The sequence below is a fragment of the Vipera berus genome (genome assembly GCF_964194415.1).
Source record: "Vipera berus genome assembly, chromosome: 1".
Taxonomy (NCBI): domain Eukaryota; kingdom Metazoa; phylum Chordata; class Lepidosauria; order Squamata; family Viperidae; genus Vipera; species Vipera berus.
In genome coordinates this window covers 208,267,917-208,289,174 of record NC_138202.1, presented here as the reverse complement: position 1 = coordinate 208,289,174, position 21,258 = coordinate 208,267,917, and the positions used below count along the sequence as shown (strand labels likewise).

The 21,258-nt window shown below is 46.9% G+C and overlaps 1 protein-coding gene across 1 annotated transcript in view; it reads right to left on the bottom strand.

Moving 5' to 3' along the window:
• NEK5 (NIMA related kinase 5) overlaps positions 1-21,258 on the bottom strand; it is a 46,327-nt gene that overhangs the window by 8,121 nt on the left and 16,948 nt on the right. The window contains 9 exon segments of the mRNA XM_081346739.1: positions 247-346; positions 3,580-3,600; positions 3,604-3,678; positions 4,080-4,160; positions 5,540-5,644; positions 10,299-10,376; positions 19,389-19,502; positions 20,067-20,133; positions 20,234-20,433. Coding sequence (XP_081202865.1) covers positions 247-346; positions 3,580-3,600; positions 3,604-3,678; positions 4,080-4,160; positions 5,540-5,644; positions 10,299-10,376; positions 19,389-19,502; positions 20,067-20,133; positions 20,234-20,433 — 841 coding nt within the window.

Here is a 21,258-nt window from a genome sequence, read left to right as displayed (position 1 = left end):
TATCTTTTTAATTTTTTTTTCTAGTTTATATTTTTTACTGTTTGTTAGCTGCCTAGAATCGTTGTGACCGAGTAGACAGCCAAATAAATGTTCTCAAAGAAACAAAAACAAACTGAGCCCAAATAATTAAATAAGACTGGGCCCCAGTCACGTACTGAAAACCAGCATTGCTGGAATCTAACTGTGAGTAGATCCCAGTGGTTTTATCTGAACAGATAGCAACGCCAATAATTTCAAGAAGCATACCCATCTTCCAATGCCGTAATTCTTCCTCATAGTTTGCCAGTTTTTTCTTAAGGTTTTCTCCGTGTTCAAAAGTCAGTGTTTCATTAAGTTTATCATGCTGCTGAAATCAAACACACAAAAAGTCAGTTTTGAAAAATTAACACATTCTTTTTTTTTAAGCAACAGCACTGCAATATCAGAACCAGACAAATTGAATTATTGAATATCATCTATTATATGCTTTTCAGAGAGACATTTCACTTAAACAGCACATAATCTCTCTTCAAATTTTAACGAGAAGACATTTCATAGAGGGATTGACATATTTTCTCAATCATTTGAGAATCTCTTTTAGAAAGACAGAAATCATAACCTCTGAGGATTTTATATGTGCCAATCTACACATTGTGTGTGTGACAGATGCTCTATTTATCCTAACCTATGGTATCATATCAAGTAACTAAAGAGATTTGTGTAGTAATATTTTATTTTATTGTATGTTTGTGGGGGGTTTTAATATTCTGAGAATGTTCTCCATGAGGTTATGAAGTAACTAATAAGCTGCTGCACCAACCTAAACTAAAAAAGGAAACGGTAGTTCATACTGAAAAATGACAAGATGAATGTTGTTGTTAGTTGCGAAGTCGTGTCCAACCCATCGCGACCCTATGGACAATGTTCCTCCAGGCCTTCCTGTCCTCTACCATCTTCAGGAGTCCATTTAGGCTCATGCCTACTGCTTCAGTGACTCCATCCAGGCACCTCATTCTCTGTCGTCCCCTTCTTCTATTGCCCTCAACCTTTCCCAGCATGAGGCTCTTCTTCAGTGAGTCCTTCTTTCTCATTAGGTGGCCAAAGTATTTGAGTTTTAGCTTCAGGATCTGGCCTTCTAAAGAACAGTCAAGGTTGATCTCCTCTAGGACTGACCGGTTTGATCACCTTGCAGTCCAAGGGACTCGCAGGAGTCTTCTCCAGCACCACAGTTCAAAGGCCTCAATTCTTTGGCGCTCAGCCTTTCTTATGGTCCAACTTTCACTGCCATACATTGCAACTGGGAAGACCATAGCCTTGACTATACGCACTTTTGTTGACAGGGTGATGTCTCTGCTTTTTAGTGTGCTATCTAGATTTGCCATGGCTTTCCTCCCGAGGAGCAAGCGTCTTTTAATTTCTTGGCTACAGTCCCCATCTGCAGTGATCTTGGAGCCCAGGAAAATAAAATCTGTCACTACCTCCATTTCTTCCCCATCTATTTGCCGACAAGATGAATATAGATTAACAATCGATCCCACGTCCCCCCCTGCGCATTTTGCTTCCTTCCCCTCCCATCTTTTAATTATAATTTTGTATTCTTTTAATTATAATTTTGTTTTCTTATTGTTATAGTTTTATTGCTTTGGATGTTTTATGCCACCCAAAGTTGCCTTGTGGTGAGATGGGCAGCAAATAACTTCAATGAATGAATGAATGAAGAAACAAAGAAACAAACTAATTAATTAATATTATCCTCCTGAAATCCAACACAATGTTCCTTCTTTGACTCCTGGTTACCCTCAGAGCCCTAGTAACTACAAAGGCTTTTTTATATTTGTACTGAAACATAAATCAGTTGTGGTTGCTTTGCTTATAATTGCTATGGCAGAGATGTTTCAAATGACAATTAAATATCAGGTGTTCAGTTGGTAACAAAAATAAGTGAAACAAATCTGAGGAAAGAGCGAGCCTTTTACTTGGAGAACTTTGCTAAAAAGAGCTAAAGACAGATATTAGTGACAGACGATAAAGAGAACGCCATGTTTAAAGGTTATAACAAAGCTACACATAAAGAGCAGAACCAGGAGTCAAGCAAAAGTCTGGCCAGAGGGAAACTTCAACATCTAGCTCTCGAAACATATTTTTTTCCCTAAAAGTCAGATGCAGCAATAAGAGATTGTGGCAGAGGAATATCGATGTTAACTTCAATATAAAAATTAGTAGGAATGAAGATTGGAAAATCTGGATCTAGAGAAAAAATACTGACAGCTGATATAGCTGAGGAAGATGTCTTTATATGTAAGAAAAATGAATTTAAGCAATCCCATCTTTCAAGATAAAACGCCCTCAGTGTATTTGTTTAAGTAAATTCACTCAATAAACAAAGGGTGAGACAGTGCTTCAGATTCAGAACCAAAATGGTACTTCAGAATGTGCCAGCACTTAGCGTCTGCAGTAGTTCCGTAAACCATACATGTCTTTTCCTGGGATTGCAGGAAAAGGCAAGATCACTTTAAGAAATTGCAAACAGGAACTACTTTTGCACACCTTCAAAGCTGAAATGCTGTATAACTCTGATTATCTATGTTTTTAATGTGTCAGCTTGTCTGTAGAAATGGTGTCAATTTCACGCCTATAAACGAGAACAAAGCGATTCAGTATAAAGATAAAGGTAAAGGTTCCCCCGCACATGTGTGCTAGTCGTTTCCGACTCTAGGGGCCGGTGCTCATCTCCGTTTCAAAGCCAAAGAGCCAGCGCTTGTCCGAGGACGTCTCCGTGGTCATGTGGCCGGCATGACTAGACGCCAAAGGCGCACGGAACGCTGTTACCTTCCCACCGTAGTGGTCCCTATTTTTCTACTTGTATTTTTATGTGCTTTCGAACTGCTAGGTTGGCAGAAGCTGGGACGAGTAACAGGCGCTCACTGGGAGCCTATTTTGATGGCACCACTTGTATATTTTCCAGCTCAGGGTACATTCCATAGCTGTGATATCTAAAGACTTTTTCAAACAATGAGGTAGGAAGTTCCATACTTGGTATAGCCTCAAAGTTTCTAAAAAAGAGAACATTGTGGAACACACATATTCTTTACATAAGCAGGGAATCTCCATGCACAAATGGGTGGTCGTTTACAATCTTATCATTTATTGCCAATACAAGTAGTCCTCGACTTACAAGGGTTTGTTTAGTGACCGTTCAAAGTTACAACGGCACTGAAAAATGAGACTTATCATTGTTTTCGCAATTACAGTTATGCAGAGTTTCCATGATCAAAATTCAGATGCTTGGCAACTGACTCATATTTATGACTGTTGCTGTGTCCCAAGATCATGTGATCGCTTTTTGTGATCTTGACAAACAAAGTCAATGAGAAATCCAGATTCACTGAACAACTGGGTGACAAACATATCAACTATAGTGATTCACTTAACAACTGCAGCAAGAAAGCTCGTAAAATTAATTTCAAAATTACTTAATTTCGTTGTGAGTTACACAGTGACAATAAAGATATTCTATTCTAAATTGGGGTGAAACTCACTTAACAAATGTCTTAACAATAGAAATTTTGGGCTCAATGGTGGTCATAAGTCGAGGACTACTTGTATAACTATGGTCCAGAATTATACCTCATTTTCTTCCTGGATGTTTTTCTCATCTGCTGCATTGTCTGTTAGATCAATCTGAAACTTTACACCCCTCTGAAAAATAAAATGCAAAAATATGTAAATATGTAAATTCATAGCTAGGATATAAGTTAGTGCAGAGAGAGAGAGAGAGAGAGAGAGAGAGAGAGAGAGAGATGATTATCCCTCTTGTGCTATTGAATGTAGCAATACATAAAAATGCACTATCACTTTCCTCCCTCTGAGGAAGAGGGAAGACGTAAATTAAGTAAAAGGGACAAAGAACAAGGGATTTCTATCCTTTATTTTGCTGCGATGTCCATTATAGCAAAATGAAGGAAAAAGACCCCTTGTTCTTCATTCTTTTAAGTTTAGAAATACTGATACTAATATTCCAGTTGAAATGATATAATACAAAGGTGGCATTATTATTATATATAGATAAGATAGATAGATAAGATAGATATAAACTGAACCTTTGCTTTCTGTTGTACTTCTGGATTGTTCTTCTCCTGCCATCTCTGCAGACCAATTTGTTTCAGGTTCTGTTCCATGTCCTGGGGAGAGAAGAGGAGAAAAAAAGCAAATTGTGCATCACTATTTGTACTAAAAAGATACAGCATGCAAGCATTAATAGGCAACTAAAAGCAATAATGAGACTCATAGTTGGGGGGGGGCAGAAGGGATCTTTTATGAATGCTAAACTGTTCTACAGAATCATTTAAAAATACTTTAGTACAGGGTGATAGAGCATAAATCAGGATTTACTACTACAAGAATGGGCAGTGTGATAGATGTGATGACCTAATGTTACACGCATCACACCAGAAGCCTCCCACACAAGAGTTTATATTTTTGAAACTGGTTTCAGGTGATCAGATGTTTAAGGGATAAAATATGTGCCTTCAGCTTTGCAGTGGCTTCATCAACCCACAGCAACCCTAAAAACCTGAACTCTTCCCCGCAACATTTTGAAAGATTCCAACAAGCAAGTTTGATTAAACAAACAGGTTTAATCTACAAGGATTAAGAGATTAATTTTACTCTTTAACCTCCAACCTCAAAAGTAGGGAAAAAAGAATCCAGCCTTAGCCTCCCCAGTCTTGTGGCATCAGGTCATCAGGCCACGTGTTCAAAGCCCTAGACAGGCTCCAAGGTCACCCCTCGCTCTGAAAGACACAACACTATTCTAGTAGATTTCCAATTAATTTGCTGTAGATGGAAGGGGTTTGTTTTCAACCACTGGTTTTTTAACATTTATTTCTGAATCTGTTAGAATTGTTAATCTGTGTTAATTTCGATGTAGACTTGTATATTCAAGTTATCCCAGTATAGGCCACATGCAATATTTTAGATAAATCATTCCAAATGTAAGCTACCATTTTGCACTTAGCTTGGATGGATGGACAGATAGACAGAAAAAGCTGCTAAGTCAAAACATATACATATATATATATATATATATATATATATATATATATATATATATATATGTATGTATGTATGTATGTATGTATGTATGTATGTATGTATGTATATCTTTGGTCATTCAGGTTTTTTCCCACGTAGAATTGGAAAAAAAACCGAATGACCAAAGATCTACATACAAACACCCGTGAAAACCTCAGAAAACACACACACACACACACACACACACACACAAACATGTTAAATGTTTGTTAAGCATTCAGAATACACTTGCTTAGTCCCAGACACGGGACAAATCTTATTTCCTTTTTCAGCCTAGACCAAGGCCATCTACAGGCAGTAGCCACAGCAGTGGCAGCTCATATTTCCATATATATATGGAAATTGCAATAAGATCTCTTATTTGTACTTTTATTTTAGCCAAACAAAAATAGAGATCATCCCATTAATGAAGACACTACAATGAACCAAATGAAAAGGTTGTACCCAAAACCAAAAGTGCTGATACCTGGCCTGGTTCATTTCTTTCTTCATAATTAGTATCAGGAACAGACTGGTCCTCACTCTTTCCCAGTTTCACAATATAGGTTTTGTCCCTTATGTTTTTATTTTCCTTTAAGATGATAGTCATAAACATAACATTTTAGGTTCAGCAGATGGATGTTAAGTATAAACATTAAAACTTTCGTCTACATGAAGTTTTACGGTGTCATAACAAAAGAAATAAACGATTGCAGAAAATATCATTAGGACATGCATTTCCATCCCAAATAATATCCAAATATTATTTTTAAACTTGTGGTGTATTTGCATTAAAGCAATCTACATTTAGGACTATGAAAAGTAACTTTAATTCTGGAACTTCCAAGAAAGAAATGGCAAACTGAGGGTGGTTCCATTGAGGGGGAAGCTGACAACCACAGTGGCATGAAGAGTCGGTGAATGGACTGACTCTTCACAATTTCTCTCTGGAGAAGGAGTGGACTTGGATCACCCACAGGTGCTCCAGACACTTGCTTCTCATGAGGAGACCACAAAACAATGGGCTCCTGTGGGTTTAAAGCTCTGGGAGATGAGGTAATACCAGCTGTGGTTTGGCACCTACAAAAGGACACAGGATTTGCATAGTTCCTTTCTTAATCACTTTTGGAAATTGCTTGTTAACTGCTTTTAAGATATTAGGAACTTTTATAAGGGCATGTTTTACTACACCAGAGAAGTGTCCTAAAATCTTTTGAGAAATAAATTTTTAAAAAGGAGGTTTTGTGCGGGGGAAGTTATGAAAAGGAGAACACTTAGAGGCTGGATAGGTTTACCCACGCAACCCAGAAACAAAGCTTCCATAAATATGATACAGATCCCTCCCTCCATATGAATGTAAGATGAAAAAATATTTTGTGTTTCTTTCAAGAATCTCTCAATCTTTTTAGTGCATACTATAACTACCATTTCATTAAAACATACAACAATAATATTTAACTTCAAAAGACAAGTTTTAATTTATCACATTAAAGATTCTTATGATCACAGAAAAGTGTAACACCAGCATACCAGTTGCACCTGTTACTAACCATAATTTATTTATTTATTTATTGATGGGATTTATATCCCGCCCTATCTCCTGAAGGACTCAGGGCGGCTCACAATAAAACATATAATAAGTGCATAAATCAAGATAAATGAAATTGAGAACATCAGTGCAATAAAAAATTAGAGAATTTAAAAATGAATTAAAAATACTAAATATAAATTAATTAAGATGCCTGTCAGTCTAGGTCAGCTTGGTGGAACAGGTGTGTTTTGAGGCCGCGGCGAAAGGATTGGAGGTTTTGGGCTATCCGAAGCTCAGGGGGAAGCTGATTCCATAGGGTTGGTGCTCCCACAGAGAAGGCCCTCCCCCTGGGGGTCGCCAGCCGACATTGCCTAGCTGACGGTACCCTGAGGAGGCCTTCTCTGTGTGAGCGTACTGGACGATGGGAATTTGTTCCCGGCAGCAGATGGTCCTGCAAGTATCCCGGACCTAAGCCATGTAGGGCTTTAAAGGTAAGTACCAGCACCTTAAATCTCACCCGGAGGGCAACTGGTAGCCAATGCAGCTCCCGCAGGAGGGGTGTAATATGGGAGTATCGGGAAGCTCCCATCACAACCCGCGCAGCTGCATTCTGCACCAGCTGAAGCCTCCGGGTGGTCTTTAAGGGCAGCCCCATGTAGAGAGCATTACAGTAATCAATACGGGAGGTAACGAGTGCGTGGGTGACTGTACGTAGGGCATCTCGGTCCAAAAAGGGGCGTAATTGGTATATAAGACGAATCTGGGCAAATGCCCCCCTAGCCACGGTTCCGATGTGATCTTCAAAACTGAGTCGTGAATCTAGGAGGACGCCCAGATTGCGTGCTTTATCAATGGGAGGTAACATCTCTCCTCCTATAGTCAGAGATGGAACCTCTTGGACTAAACGAGATGACGGTATGTACAGCCACTCAGTCTTGGCCGGGTTGAGTCGAAGCCTGTTTTCTCCCATCCAAATCTGTACCGCTTCCAGACAACGGGACATCACATCGAGGGCATCACTGGGTTGGTTCGGGGTGGAGATGAATAGCTGGGTATCATCAGCATATTGATGATATTTCACCCCGAAGCTACGGATGATCTCTCCCAGCGGCTTCATATAGATGTTGAACAGGAGGGGCGAGAGCACCGAACCCTGAGGCACTCCACAATTAAGAGGCCTAGGGCTTGACCTCTGCCCTCCTGCCAACACCGTCTGCGAACGGTCCGAGAGGTAGGAGGAGAACCAACGTAGAACGGTGCCTCCCACTCCCAGCCCCTCAAGACGACGCAGTAAGATACCATGGTCGATGGTATCAAAAGCCGCTGATAGATCTAATAGGACCAGGACAGAAGAATAACCTCTATCTCGGGCCCGCCAGAGATCATTCACCAGCGCGACCAATGCCGTCTCCGTGCTGTGCCCCGGTCTGAAACCCGATTGGTACGGATCTAGATATTCAGCTTCCTCCAGGTTCAAAGGGAGCTGTCGTGCCACCACGCTCTCAACGACCTTCGCAAGGAAGCGAAGGTTGGAGACAGGACGGAAGTTGTTTAAAACAGCTGGGTCCAGTGCCGGTTTCTTGAGGAGGGGCCTTACCACCGCCTCTTTCAAGGCAGCAGGGAAGTACCCTTCACTCAGTGAGGCATTGATAACTGCTAGGAGCCAGCCTCGTGTAACCTCCCGAGAAGCATAGACTAGCCAGGAGGGACACGGGTCCAACAAACATGTGGCGGCACTTAGTTTCCCCATGATCATGTCCACTTCATCCGGAGTCACAGGATCGAACTCTTCCCAAATGTACTTGGCCAACTTCATCGTTTTCCTCTCGTTAGATACTGCCCAGTCAGAGTCCAGACCAGCCCGAATCTGAGCAATTTTGTCCACCAGATATTTACTAAATTCCTCAGCCCGTCCATGTAGGGGGTCCTCTCCCGTCTCTTGACTTAAAAGGGAGCGGACCACTCTAAATAGGGCGGCCGGGCGATTATCTGCGGACGCAATGAGGGTGGTGAAGTAGGCGTGCTTTGCCACCCTCATTGCCACAAGATAGGATCTAGAAAAGGATCTTAACTGTGTTCGGTCAGACTCGGACCGACTGGCTCTCCAAATGCTCTCTAGGCCCCTTCTCTGGCGCTTCATCTCCCGCAGGTCCTTGGAGAACCAAGGAGCGAGTCGGGACTTGCGCCGGGTCAGAGGCCGCAAAGGGACAACGCGGTCGAGCGCCTCCGAAGCAGCCTGTTGCCAGGCATTAACTAAGGACTCGACCGGGTTGTGGGAGAGGGAGGTGGGAATCGGTCCAAGCGCCATCTGGAATTTATCTGGGTCCATCAGGCGCCTGGGGCGGAACCACCTGGTCGGTTCCGCTTCCTGACATCGGGGGGTGACGTGACGGAGGCCCAACCGCAGGAGGTAGTGGTCTGTCCATGAAAGGGGTTGTGATGTTGGAGTAACCCCACCCATCCCATTTAGCCACTGCCCAGAGACAAAAATTAGATCCGGCATGTTTCCTCCCTCGTGAGTTGGGTCCTGAGTAATTTGAGTAAGGTCCATGGCCGTCATGGAGGCCATGAACTCTCGGGCCACTTCTGATGCACTGCCCAGGGAAGGTAGATTAAAATCTCCCAGTACCATAAGCTTTGGAAATTTGACCGCCAATCCTGAGATGGCGTCAGGTAGCTTGGGTAGAACCGTTGCTGTGCAGCTTGGAGAGAGGTATACCAGAAGTAGGCCCAACTGACCACCAGGACCCCACCTTAAGAGGAGGGATTCACATCCGTCTATCTGAGGGGCAGTGGCCTCCCGCGGATGGAGGGTCTCTCTGATAACGATCGCCACGCCACCTCCCCTACCCTGAGCTCGAGGTTGATGTAGCACACGGAAACCTGGGGGGGATAAATCAGTCAGAGGGACCCCTCCCTCTGGGCCCAGCCAGGTTTCCGTGATGCATGCCAGGTCTGCGCCTTCCTCCTCGATCAAGTCATGGATGAGGGGAGCTTTATTCACAACAGACCTGGCATTAAAATAGATCAGCCTGAGCTCAGGAGTCAGACCTCCCTCTTCCCCAGGGCAGCAAGCGGGAGCCAGAGGGTCAGAGCGCGCCACAGCAAGAAGATAGCGTGGGCGTGATCTCAGAATACGATATGACCCTCTGCTCCTCCATCTGCTGCCATTCCCAAATAATGACACCCGAATCACATTAACACAATGATAAATCATATAAATGCCATAATATCCAAATATCCTGGCACAAGTAATTAAGTTACAGCATTTATATGAATGACATCATATACATACTTTGTCATCTCACTCCCTTGACCCTTCCTCATTCATATGGTACAATTAAACCTGCATTTGAAAGAGGCATTTCGCATTATATGTTAGTCTGAATAAATCTTCTTTGGAACTTTAAAACAGCCACATTTTTTGCAAGGCTTGAGCAGTTGCTTTAAGAGCTGTTCCTGGCTGTCTCAACATGGGTGTGCATGCACAGCCACTCTGCTTTGTGCAGTCCCATAGAGGTGTTGTAGTCTATGCGTGCACATGTATATTCAAAACAGCAGGAACAGTTTTTGAAGCATCTATGCTAGTCTTGCAAGTTTTTTTTTAATCCTTTGAAGAAAGATCTGTTGTTTGGGCTAATGTGCTTTGCAAATCATCTGATTCCAATGCTTTTCATAGCCCATCTAAGTAACTATTTGGTCCAAGGACATTAACCTTAACTGCTTTAAGGCGAATTTCATTTACTTCACTCTGGTACTGTTGGCGAATTTCATGTAACTGCTTCAGGTATTCCTGCAAAACATTATTGGATTTTAATAAAATGTCTCTGTACAGATATCATTCAAAACACTTCTTAATATGGAAGAAAATATCCATTAACATTATACAAGTTAATTCAAAACTAAGTCCCACAGAGAAGTAACTTCCCAGAAGTGTAAGAATTGGACTGCAACTTTATGGCCACATATAGAAAATGAATATCAATATTATGGACACATACTTGGTTTTTAAAATTTTCTACTGTGAACACACTGTAATCTGGCTTGTAATGACATTTTAAAAACCCCTGTAACATTTCAAATTATATTCAGGTTTGTTATTAAATAACTGTATAGTTTCTGTACAGTTTTCTCACTTAACAATGGAACTGTATTTTGCCAAGGATTAAGATAAGTTGAACGTGAACTATATTTTAATGCTTTAAAAATGGGGGAACCATTTTTAATTGATTACAGGATTTATGCAGCTGTCTAACTCATAAAATGATATTAGGTGGCTCACAACAACTCATATAAACAAAGTTAAAAATAAAAATACCCTTCTGCCCCAAGCACCAAGCCAAACAGGTTGTTTCTCTAGCACAGGGGTAGGGAACTTTGGCTCTTTTATGACTCGTGGACTTCAACTCCCAGAATTCCTGAGCCAGCATATGTTGAAGTCCACGAGTCATAAAAGAGCCAAGGTTGCCTACCCTTGCTCTAGCCAAACAGTCCTTGAAACAAGAATTTTTGATTTAATGTGAGATGTACCTCTATAATGCATGTTTACAGTCTAATTCAATCTTTTATCTAAAACTGTGAAAAATGCAGACATGATATCAAACACTTTTACCATCTTGCCTGTTGACTAGATCTTGAGAATTTAAAAGCCTATATGCTATTTTGTTGCCTAACAAAAAGTTTGGTTTACTCTGGATTTTATAATTTTATAATTTTCCTAATGGTGAATGTACATTAAGGACATGGTGGCTTAGTGGGTTGGAACGCTGAGCTTGTCGATCTGAAGGTCGGCAGTTTGGCGGGTCAAATATCGAGTGCCGCGTAACAGAGTAAGCGCCTGTTACTCGTCCCAGCTTCTGCCAACCTAGCAGTTCGAAAGCACGTAAAAATGCAAGTAGAAAAATAGGGACCACTATGGTGGGAAGGTAACAGCGCTCCGTGCGCCTTTGGCGTCTAGTCATGCCGGCCACATGACCGCGGAGTTGTCCTCGGACAAGTGCTGGCTCTTCGGCTTTGAAACGGAGATGAGCACCAGCCCCTAGAGTTGGAAACGACTAGCACGCATGTGCGGGGAAACCTTTGCTTTTACCTTTAAATGTACATTAAAATGCAAACAGTTATTCTGATCTTCTGTTGTGGCTTCCCCAAATCACTCTGCAGAGAGTGTTCTTGGAGGCAGCAAAAACACGATGTATTTGTGGAATCCCTCCAAATAAGTGCTAAAAGTTAATTTGAAGAGAACTAATTTTATTATTAAAGGAGCCCTGGAGGGACAGTGGTTAAAATGCAGTGCTGCAAGCTGACTCTGCTGACTGCCAGGAGTTCAATCCTGATGGGTTCAAAGTTGGCTTAGCCTTCCATCCTTCCGCGGTTGGTAAATTAAGAACCAAGACTGTTGGGGGCAATATTTTTTTTTTTTTTTTTTTTTTTTTGCCGGCTCCGAAGATGGCGGACGCGCTGGGGAGAGCTCCGTAGCCCCCAACAGTAAGGCGTCCCCCCAGGAGCCCCCCAGGGCCGTCAATGGACCCCTGGGGTGGGGCAAGAATTTCGGGCAAATGAACTGGGTAATTATGCCGCCCGCTGCCTCCCGAAACAACTGCAGGGGCGCCAGGACATCCCTGCCCCACCGCCTGGGCCGCTGGCGACCGTTATAAACGGAGCCAGCACCCTCCGCCCTGCCTCTGCCGCTTGTCAACTGCCGAGCAAGGGCGGCGCCTCCGCCGATCAGCTGTGCGGCGGAGGCCCCGGCGGATAGGATGGCAGCGGCTGCGGCGACGATTTTCAAGCCCCCAGGCTGGTCGTTGATCCAGGGAGCCTGGCAACGGCGGTGGCGGTGGCGGCGGGGCGTCTCCAGGCCCCCCCTGGCCATCCAGGAGGGGCCGGAGGCTCTGCTCTGCCCCGGCCCCCCCACCGGCTCCCGGGTGACGGCGGCGTCTCCAGGTTATCAGCGGAGACGCCGCGGACCAGCTGGACCAGCTGGGTGGCGGAGGCGGAGGCATCGGCGGCGCCGGAGGTGAGAGACCCGCCCCTGGACCACGACAGCCGTCGCAGCCATCCAGGAGGGGCCGGAGGCTCTGCTCTGCCCCGGCCCCCTGACCGGCTCCCGGGGACGGCGGCGTCTCCGGACTATCGACGGAGACGCCACGGACCAGCTGGACCAGCTGGGTGGCGGAAGCGGCGGCATCGGCGTCGAGAGGCCCACCCCTGGACCACGACAGCCCTGGACCACGGCAGCCCTCGCAGCCATACAGGAGGGACCGAAGGCTCTGCTCTGCCCCTGACCGGCTCCCGGGTGGCGGCGGCATCTTCGGCGGTGAGAGCCCAGCGAGCCCTGGTCTGCGGTCTCCTCCGATGCCGATCACCGGGCAAGGACGGCGTCTCCGCTGATCAGCTGTGCGGCGGAGGCGCCGGCAACGAAACCAACAGCAGCAGCAACGGGCAGCGGCGGCGTCTCCGAGGATCAGAGAAGGCGCCGCGGATCAGCTGGGCGGTGGAAGAGGCGGCAGCGAAGACGACCGCGGCCGGGACTGCTTCTCCAGGCCTAGTCGTTCGCCACCCAGGGGCCTTGACAGCGGCGGTAGCACTGACGGCGTGGCATCTTCGACCCGCCCCCTGTACCGCTACGGCCGTTGCAACAATCCTCAAGGAGACGCCGCAGACCAGCTTTACAACGGTAGCGGCAACAACGAAGACATGGGCGGTGAGGCAGCTGCTCTGGGCCCTGGTCGACCGTCCTCCGAGGGGCCTTGACAGAGGCCCTGACAGAGACGCTAGTAACAGCGGTGCGGCGTCTCGACCACCGTGGGCTGCCCCTGGATGGCGGTGCCTCCGAAAGATTCACACCAAAGGAGACGCTGGACAATGGAGGCGACGGCCCGAGCCACCTCCTCGAGACACCTTAATCGGAGACGGCAACACCAGGGGCATGACACCAGGGACTCCCGTACCTCTGGGAGGCCACGCTCTGGATGGTCCTCAACCAATAGGGGCCATGGAACTGTGGCCGGGAACAACGCCCAGAGGATCAGGGAGGGAACTGTTTGGGGCGGCTGAACCACCGGAGCTGACGCCAATTAATGGATCCCTCCATCCTGCCTTCTGCCCACTCTCACCCATCTTTGCCCATTCTCTCCCCACAGGACATAACGGGCCTGGGTGCTAGCCACAGTGGCAGAGTGGCTGGGCCTTACACCTGCTACCCCATAGAGGTGAGAGCTCTATGGGGTATGCCTCACCCAGAGTACGTTCTGGACCACCTCCGGAAGCAGAGACACAACCCATCGTGAGAGGATGAGGAGTGGCCTGCTTCTGGGGGTTCGCCCGGCCAAGTGGCAGTGGCAGGGCGACGATCCAGATACGCACCTACCCGACTCGACCCTCCTGCAAATGCACCATCCAGGGGACAGCCTTCCCAGAACCACCTGTGACTATGCTTGTTCAATACTCTAGCATAGCACTGCACGCCCTCAGGGGTTCCCCACTCTCGTGGGTTCGACCCGCCTGCATCACATCCAATCTTGATGACGGGCTCAACCACTGGGCCTCTGAGAGATGGCCGGGCAGGGTCAGGGGCCTCCAGCATAAGCCCAACAAGAAGCCCCTGATTAAGTTTTTAGTTAAGTTTTTTGTGGGGTTAGGGAGGGGGGAGGGAGGAGACTATGGTTGCGCGGGAAAGGCACGCCTTCCAGCCACCATAACGCATGCCAGGCCCACGGCCGTCCGCGACGGCGTACAACGAGGACCAGTCGCCGATAACACCCAGTGGCGTCCCATCCCTAGGATGGTGGGGAATGGCAGAAGGTGCACAGACAGAGGGCCGTATCGTCACCGGGAGTGTCATCTCCGCCCTGTACAGGCGGTGAGACGCTCCGACCCTCTGTTCTCCCCCGGAGGACCCGGGAGCAAAGGTGCGCACCCTCCCATGCTAAGGCTGGTCTACCTGAATGCAAGGTCCGCAGCTAACAAAGCTCACCTCATTCGTGACCTAGTGGAGAGTGAGCATGCGGACCTGGCCTGCATCACGGAGACCTGGCTGGGCCCAGAGGGGGGTGTTCCTCTGGTTGACCTCTGCCCGCCAGGTTTCCAGGTACTGCACCAGCCCCGGGCTCATGGGAGGGGCGGGGGAGTGGCAGTTATCATCAGGGAATCCCTTAGCCCGCGAGAGACCACCGTCCCTCAGATGGTCGGGTGTGAGTCTCTCCTACTGAGATTCGGCCCAGGGGCGCAGTTGGGTCTGCTGCTGGCGTACCTACCACCTAATCGTGCAGCGGCGGCCCTACCCGAGCTACTTGATGTCCTCTCAGGGTTGGTGGTTGAATTCCCAAGACTCATGGTCTTGGGCGACTTTAATCTACCGTCCCTGGGAGGATCGTCCGAACTGGCTCGGGAGTTCATGGCTTCCATGACGGCCATGGACCTGTTGCAAATAATTTCTGGGCCGACTCATGAGAGAGGCCACAACCCAGACTTGGTGTTCTTGTCTGGACGGTGGCGCGATGATGTCGGTGGGGGTGCCACAACTATTACGCCCCTGTCATGGACCGATCACCACCTCCTGCGGCTAGATTTCCCCCTTGCCACTCCCCACCGTGGGTGCACGGTGCCAGTCAGATGGTACCGCCCTAGGCGCCTAATGGACCCTGATAAGTTCCAGGCAGCGCTTAGGGACTCGCATGCACCCCCTGCTCACAACTCGGTGGAAGCCTTAGTGGAAGCCTGGGAAAAGGCAGCCACGGAGGCTCTGGACCGAGTTGTACCCTTGCGGCCTCTGACCCGACGCAGATCCCAGCGAGCCCCATGGTTCACCGAGGAGCTCCGGGAGATGAAGCGTCGGAGACGGGGCCTAGAGAGCCGTTGGAGGTCCAGTCGATCCGAATCCGACCGATTGCGACTAAGAACCCTCACCAGGTCTTATCTCGCTGCGATAAGGGTGGCAAAATCCAACTACTTTTCCACCCTCATCGCGTCCGCAGATAATCGCCCGGCTGCCTTGTTCAGGGTGACTCGCTCCCTATTAAACCAAGAGGTGAGGGAGGAACCCTTGCAGGGTCGAGCCGAGGAATTTGGTCAATATCTGCTGGATAAAATCGCTCGGATCCGAACTGGTCTGGACTCCAACTGGGCTGAGATGGAAGAACAAGACTTGGACAGTCTTGTCGACGTCATCTGGGAAGAATTTGATCCTGTAACTCCTAAGGAAGTGGACAGGATTATGAGAAGGTTGAGCTCCTCCACATGCTTACTGGACCCGTGCCCTTCCTGGCTGGCCTATGCAGCTCGAGAGGCGACACGAGGCTGGTTCCTAGCGGTCATCTCTGCTTCTCTGAGTGAGGGTCACTTCCCCACCGCCTTGAAGGAGGCGGTGGTGAGACCTCTCCTCAAGAAGCCCACCTTGGACCCATCCTCTTTGAATAACTTTCGTCCAGTCTCCAATCTTCGCTTCCTTGCGAAAGTTGTTGAGAGCGTGGTGGCGCACCAACTTCCTCAGATCCTGGATGAAGCGGTTTATCTAGACCCGTACCAATCGGGTTTCAGGCCGGGCTACAGCACGGAGACGGCATTGGTCGCTCTGATGAATGATCTCTGGAGAGCCCGGGACAGGGGCCATTCCTCTGTCCTAGTCTTATTAGACCTCTCAGCGGCTTTCGATACCATCGACCATGGTATCTTGCTGCGACGCCTCAGGGGACTGGGAGTGGGAGGCACGGTTCTGCGTTGGTTCTCCTCCTTTCTCCAGGGTCGCTCGCAGTCGGTGCTGACAGGGGGACAGAGGTCGACCCCGAGGCCTCTCGCTTGCGGAGTCCCTCAGGGGTCGGTCCTCTCGCCTCTCCTGTTCAACATCTACATGAAACCGCTGGGTGAGATCATTCGCAGTTTTGGAGTAGGGTACCATCAGTACGCTGATGACACCCAGCTTTTTATCTCAACTCCTAACAATATCAGTGATGCCCTAGACGTGATGTCCCGCTGCCTGAAAGCGGTCCGGGAATGGATGGGGAGAAACAGGCTTCAACTGAACCCGGACAAGACTGAATGGCTGTACGTACCGGCAAGCCAGGAGATTCAGAACGTCCCACTGCTTAACATTGGGGACAAGTTACTTCCCCCTGTTGATAGGGCCCGCAACCTGGGTGTCCTCCTAGACTCGCAGCTCTCCCTGGAAGACCACATTGGAGCTGTGACCAAGGGGGCCTTCTCCCGGGTTCGGCTAGTTCGCCAACTACGGCCTTATCTGGACCTGGATTCCTTACGTACAGTCACCCATGCCCTTGTGACATCTCGCCTAGACTATTGTAACGCTCTCTACATGGGGCTGCCCTTGAGATCCACTCGGAAGCTTCAACTGGTGCAAAGTGCGGCGGCACGGACACTCTTGGGAGCCTCCCGATACTCCCATATCACACCTCTCCTCCGTGCGCTGCACTGGCTTCCGGTTGCCTTCCGTGTGAAGTTCAAGGTGCTAACAATGACATTCAAAGCCCTACATGGCATGGGTCCGGACTACCTACGGGAGCACCTTCTGCCGATGTCAGCACCCCACCGTCCTGTGCGCTCCCACAGAGAGGGCCTCCTCAGGGTGCCACCGCTCAAGGAATGCCGGCTAATGGCCCCCAGGGGGAGAGCATTCTCAGTGGGTGCGCCAGCCCTCTGGAACACCTTACCAACCGAAATCCGGATGGCCCCTGACCTCCGTACCTTCCGTCGCGACTTAAAAACTTTCCTATTCCAGCAGGCTGGCCTGGCATGATAACGTTAATTGGGGTCCCAGTTTGTGTTATTAGTGTTTCTTATTATTTTATTGTTCGGTCTGTATACCTTCCTTCCTCTGTACACCGCCCCGAGTCCCTCGGGAGAAGGGCGGTTTATAAAAACTAATAAATAAATAAATAAATAAATAAATAAATAAATATGCTGACATTGTAAACTGCTTGGAGAGTGCTGTGTAAAGCACTCTGAAGTGGTATATAAGTCTCAGTGCTATTGCTATTAAGGGTAATGTAAAAACCTTACAAGGGAAAACATGCAATGCTCTCTGGGACAGACATCAGGTATACATGCAATGTTCTATCATGGCATGTCTGTGCCTGAAAGTTGGCTTGCAAAAGCTTTTATAACTAGCACATTAATCATGAATGCAGAACAAGATGTCAGTTAGAAACATGAGAAACTGACCAGTCTGAGAAATGTGCTCCTTGTAAATTCCTCACCATCTCTGCATCTGGACATTTTCCCCACATACCTTCCCAGGCCATGCTGCATATCTACTAGTTTTTATACTAAAACCCCATACATTAGTTTAAACACAGTATTAGCATGATTCATATGGCTTCTTCCTGAGTTCTAAGGCTGTGACGAGCTACTTGGAAAAAGAAGGGATTTTCAAAAGCTTCTCATATTGAAAGGTCGCAAACAATTGCCAGTCAAGTCAAAATAATTTGTCCCGGTCATTGTCAAATTGCAAAATAGCAAAAATAAGTGTGTTATAAAGCCACTGAAGGAGCTGTTTGAACCATACTGTTGGTTAAAACTAAATAATATAATTTTGAATACGCCATCCTTAAAGAAAGAAAAATTAGGAAAAGACAATCATAGAATTAAAAGGGACCTCAGAATTTAATCTAATCTCTAGCTTATGCAGTATCCACTACAGCAGACATGTCAAACTCACGACGTCATGTGATGTCGTGCAACGTATTGGAGCTTTTTCTCCGTTGCCGGCAATGGGGTAGGTGCGGTTTTGGGATGATGCATCCGGCCTCTGGGCCGGCAGTTTGACACCCCTGCACTACAGCATCTATGACAAGTGACCATCTACCGTGTTTCCCCGAAAATAAGGCCTATCCTGAAAAATAAGCCCTAGCTTGATTTTTAAGCATGCGCTTAATGTAAGCCCTAACCAAGCGCAGACGTAAAAATCAAGCTAGGGTGGAGGTGGGGGTGGAGCTGCCCCAAGTGCCCTGCCCTCACTTACCTTAGGACTACTGTAGGCAGGCCTCCCATTCCCCAACTCCTATTACACAGGTGCCTGAGTTCTTGTGCAGCCGCTCGCAGGCTCTTGCGGCCGGACACCACATGGCGCATCACCATGCGGCCTCCTGCCATGAACAGCAGCACCGACGCAAAGCACCATGTGACATTCTACTGCGAGGGGCGGCACTGGTGCAATGCACCACATGGCGTCTGGCCACAAGCGGCTAAAGACGACCTCGGGCAGCGGCGCAACAGGTGTCGGGGCGTGGGAGGCCTGGCTTCAGAGGTCCTAAGATAAGCGGGTAAGACATCCCCCTAAAATAAGACCTGGTGCCTCTTTTGGAGGCAAAAAAAATCATAATAAAATGGGTCTTATTTTCGGGGAAACACAGTAGCCTCTATTCCCCTTCATAAAATACAGGTAGTCCTCAACTTATAACACAGCACTGAAAAAAATGACTTATGACCATTTTTCACATTTACAACTGTTACAGCATCCCCACAGTCATGTGATCAAAATTCAAATGCTTGGCAACCTTCTGACAAGCAAAGTCAATGGGGAATGCCAGAATCACTTAACAACCGTATCACTAACAACTGCAGCAATTCACTTAACAACTGTGGCAACAAAAGTCTTAAAATAGGGCAAATTTCACTTAAGAAATGTCTCGCTTAACAGAACCTTTGGGCTCAGTTGTGGTCCTAAGTCAAGGACTACCTGTAGAGACAATCTATATATATTTTTATGACAAAGTAACAAGTAGATAGACATGTCTATTATTCCAATCGTAGATTCTTCAGTCCATATCCAAATGCTCTGGGCAGGCTCCCTTACCTGTTCTTTCATTTCATTTCTTTGAGGAAGAGCATTATTACAGACTTTGAGCTGTTCTTCCTTCATTTCTTGATTCTGCAGCTGACAAAATTCAGCAGAAGATGGCCGTAGCCCCTATTGATATGCAAAATAATTAACTAATGTTAAAAGCAGTGTCTAGAAAAGATTCTTCTTTCATTTTTATGAGCCCATTACACTTAAAAGAAAAGCCAAAATGAAATATTATTACAGTTAAAGCAGCATTTCACGTTGGTACCAGTAAAAAAGAATAAAGGTAAACGTAAAGTTTCCCCCGCACATGCGTGCTAGTCATTTCTGACCCTAGGGGCCGGTGCTCATCTCCGTTTCAAAGCCGAAGAGCCAGCGCTTGTCCGAGGACGTCTCCGTGGTCATGTGGCCGGCATGACTAGACGCCGAAGGCGCACGGAACGCTGTTACCTTCCCACCGTAGTGGTCCCTATTTTTCTACTTGCATTTTTACGTGCTTTTGAACTGCTAGGTTGGCAGAAGCTGGGACGAGTAACAGGCGCTCACTCTGTTATGCGGCACTCGGGATTCAACCCGCCAAACTGCCGACCTTCTGATCGACAAGCTCAGCGTCCTAAGCCACTGAGCCACCGCGTCCCCCAAAATTTATTTGCTCCAATCTGTGTTTCTTTGATTATAGAAATTGCTTACCAGTTGCTTCTCTACTTTTAACTTGTTTTGCTGAGCATTAAACCGTCTCTGAAGATACTCTGAGAGCCTGAAAAACATAACATTCATTGAAAACTCTAAATAGGAAAAAGGGGCATCATGTCAAAAAATCAATAGATGTTTCCATATTCAAGAGGAAAAAAAAATACAACCCATGAGGTGGAGGAGGAGGTGGTTCTTGTCCTTTCTGCTTATAATACTCTTCCATTCTCTGGCCAATACAGGGATCATCATCTTGGACTAAAGCTCTCTTCTGCAGGCTTGCCAGCTTTACGTAATAATGGTCATAATGTCCACACATTCTAATCACCTCTGGCTTCCCACATATTTTAAACGCAGGACCCAAGCGCTGAAAATATTAAATTTATAAAGACAACAAATCCAAAATATTGAATATTGATTAAATCTGAACTGTTACCCCTTGTGGCATTCATTTTATCAAGACATGTTCACTCTGAGCCCAGCGAATGGAAATCAATTTTACATAAAATAGTGTGACCTAACTATTGTCCTGATAAAAAGAAACCCTGAGATAATCAATAAAAAATGATCTTTCCTCCTAAGCAAAGCAGAATGTAACAACGGAACAAGCAAATTACTTTTCTGTATCTTATCCTTTGCTAAGCTTTAAGCATTAATCCTTTAGCTAAATATTTGAGCACTGACGCTTTATATAACAATGATTGCAGTCGTTTGGCCACGACCGTGCCGTCCTTAGGTGAGGACCTCGTACTTCTACTCTGCTGCATTCACCCCCACTTCAATCTCTGTCATTTTGGCTACTCTGCACTCCACCACTCCTCTTGCCCACTGCTGCCCCAGCTGATTTTTGCCATCTTCTTTCTCCTGCTGCTTGATAAGGTATGCCAAGCCTCACCCTTCCTGAGGCACTGTTGGCCTCACAAGGCCTTCCCGAGCAGTGGGAGGAAAAAAATACAGTGAAGGTTACTTGGGAGTAGCAGGGAGCAGTTGGGGTCAGCAGAGCAGTGCGGAGCAGTAGAGAAGTAGGGTAGAGAGACCAGCAGCAAAGAGATGGTGGGGAGAAAGACAGGTGGAAGGAGTTGAAGCCCACCCTGCAGTCACAAATGTGACCGTGCTGCCAAGCATCTGAATTGTGATTATGTGACCATGGGGCCACTGCATTGGCTGTAATTTTGAGGACCAGTCAAATACC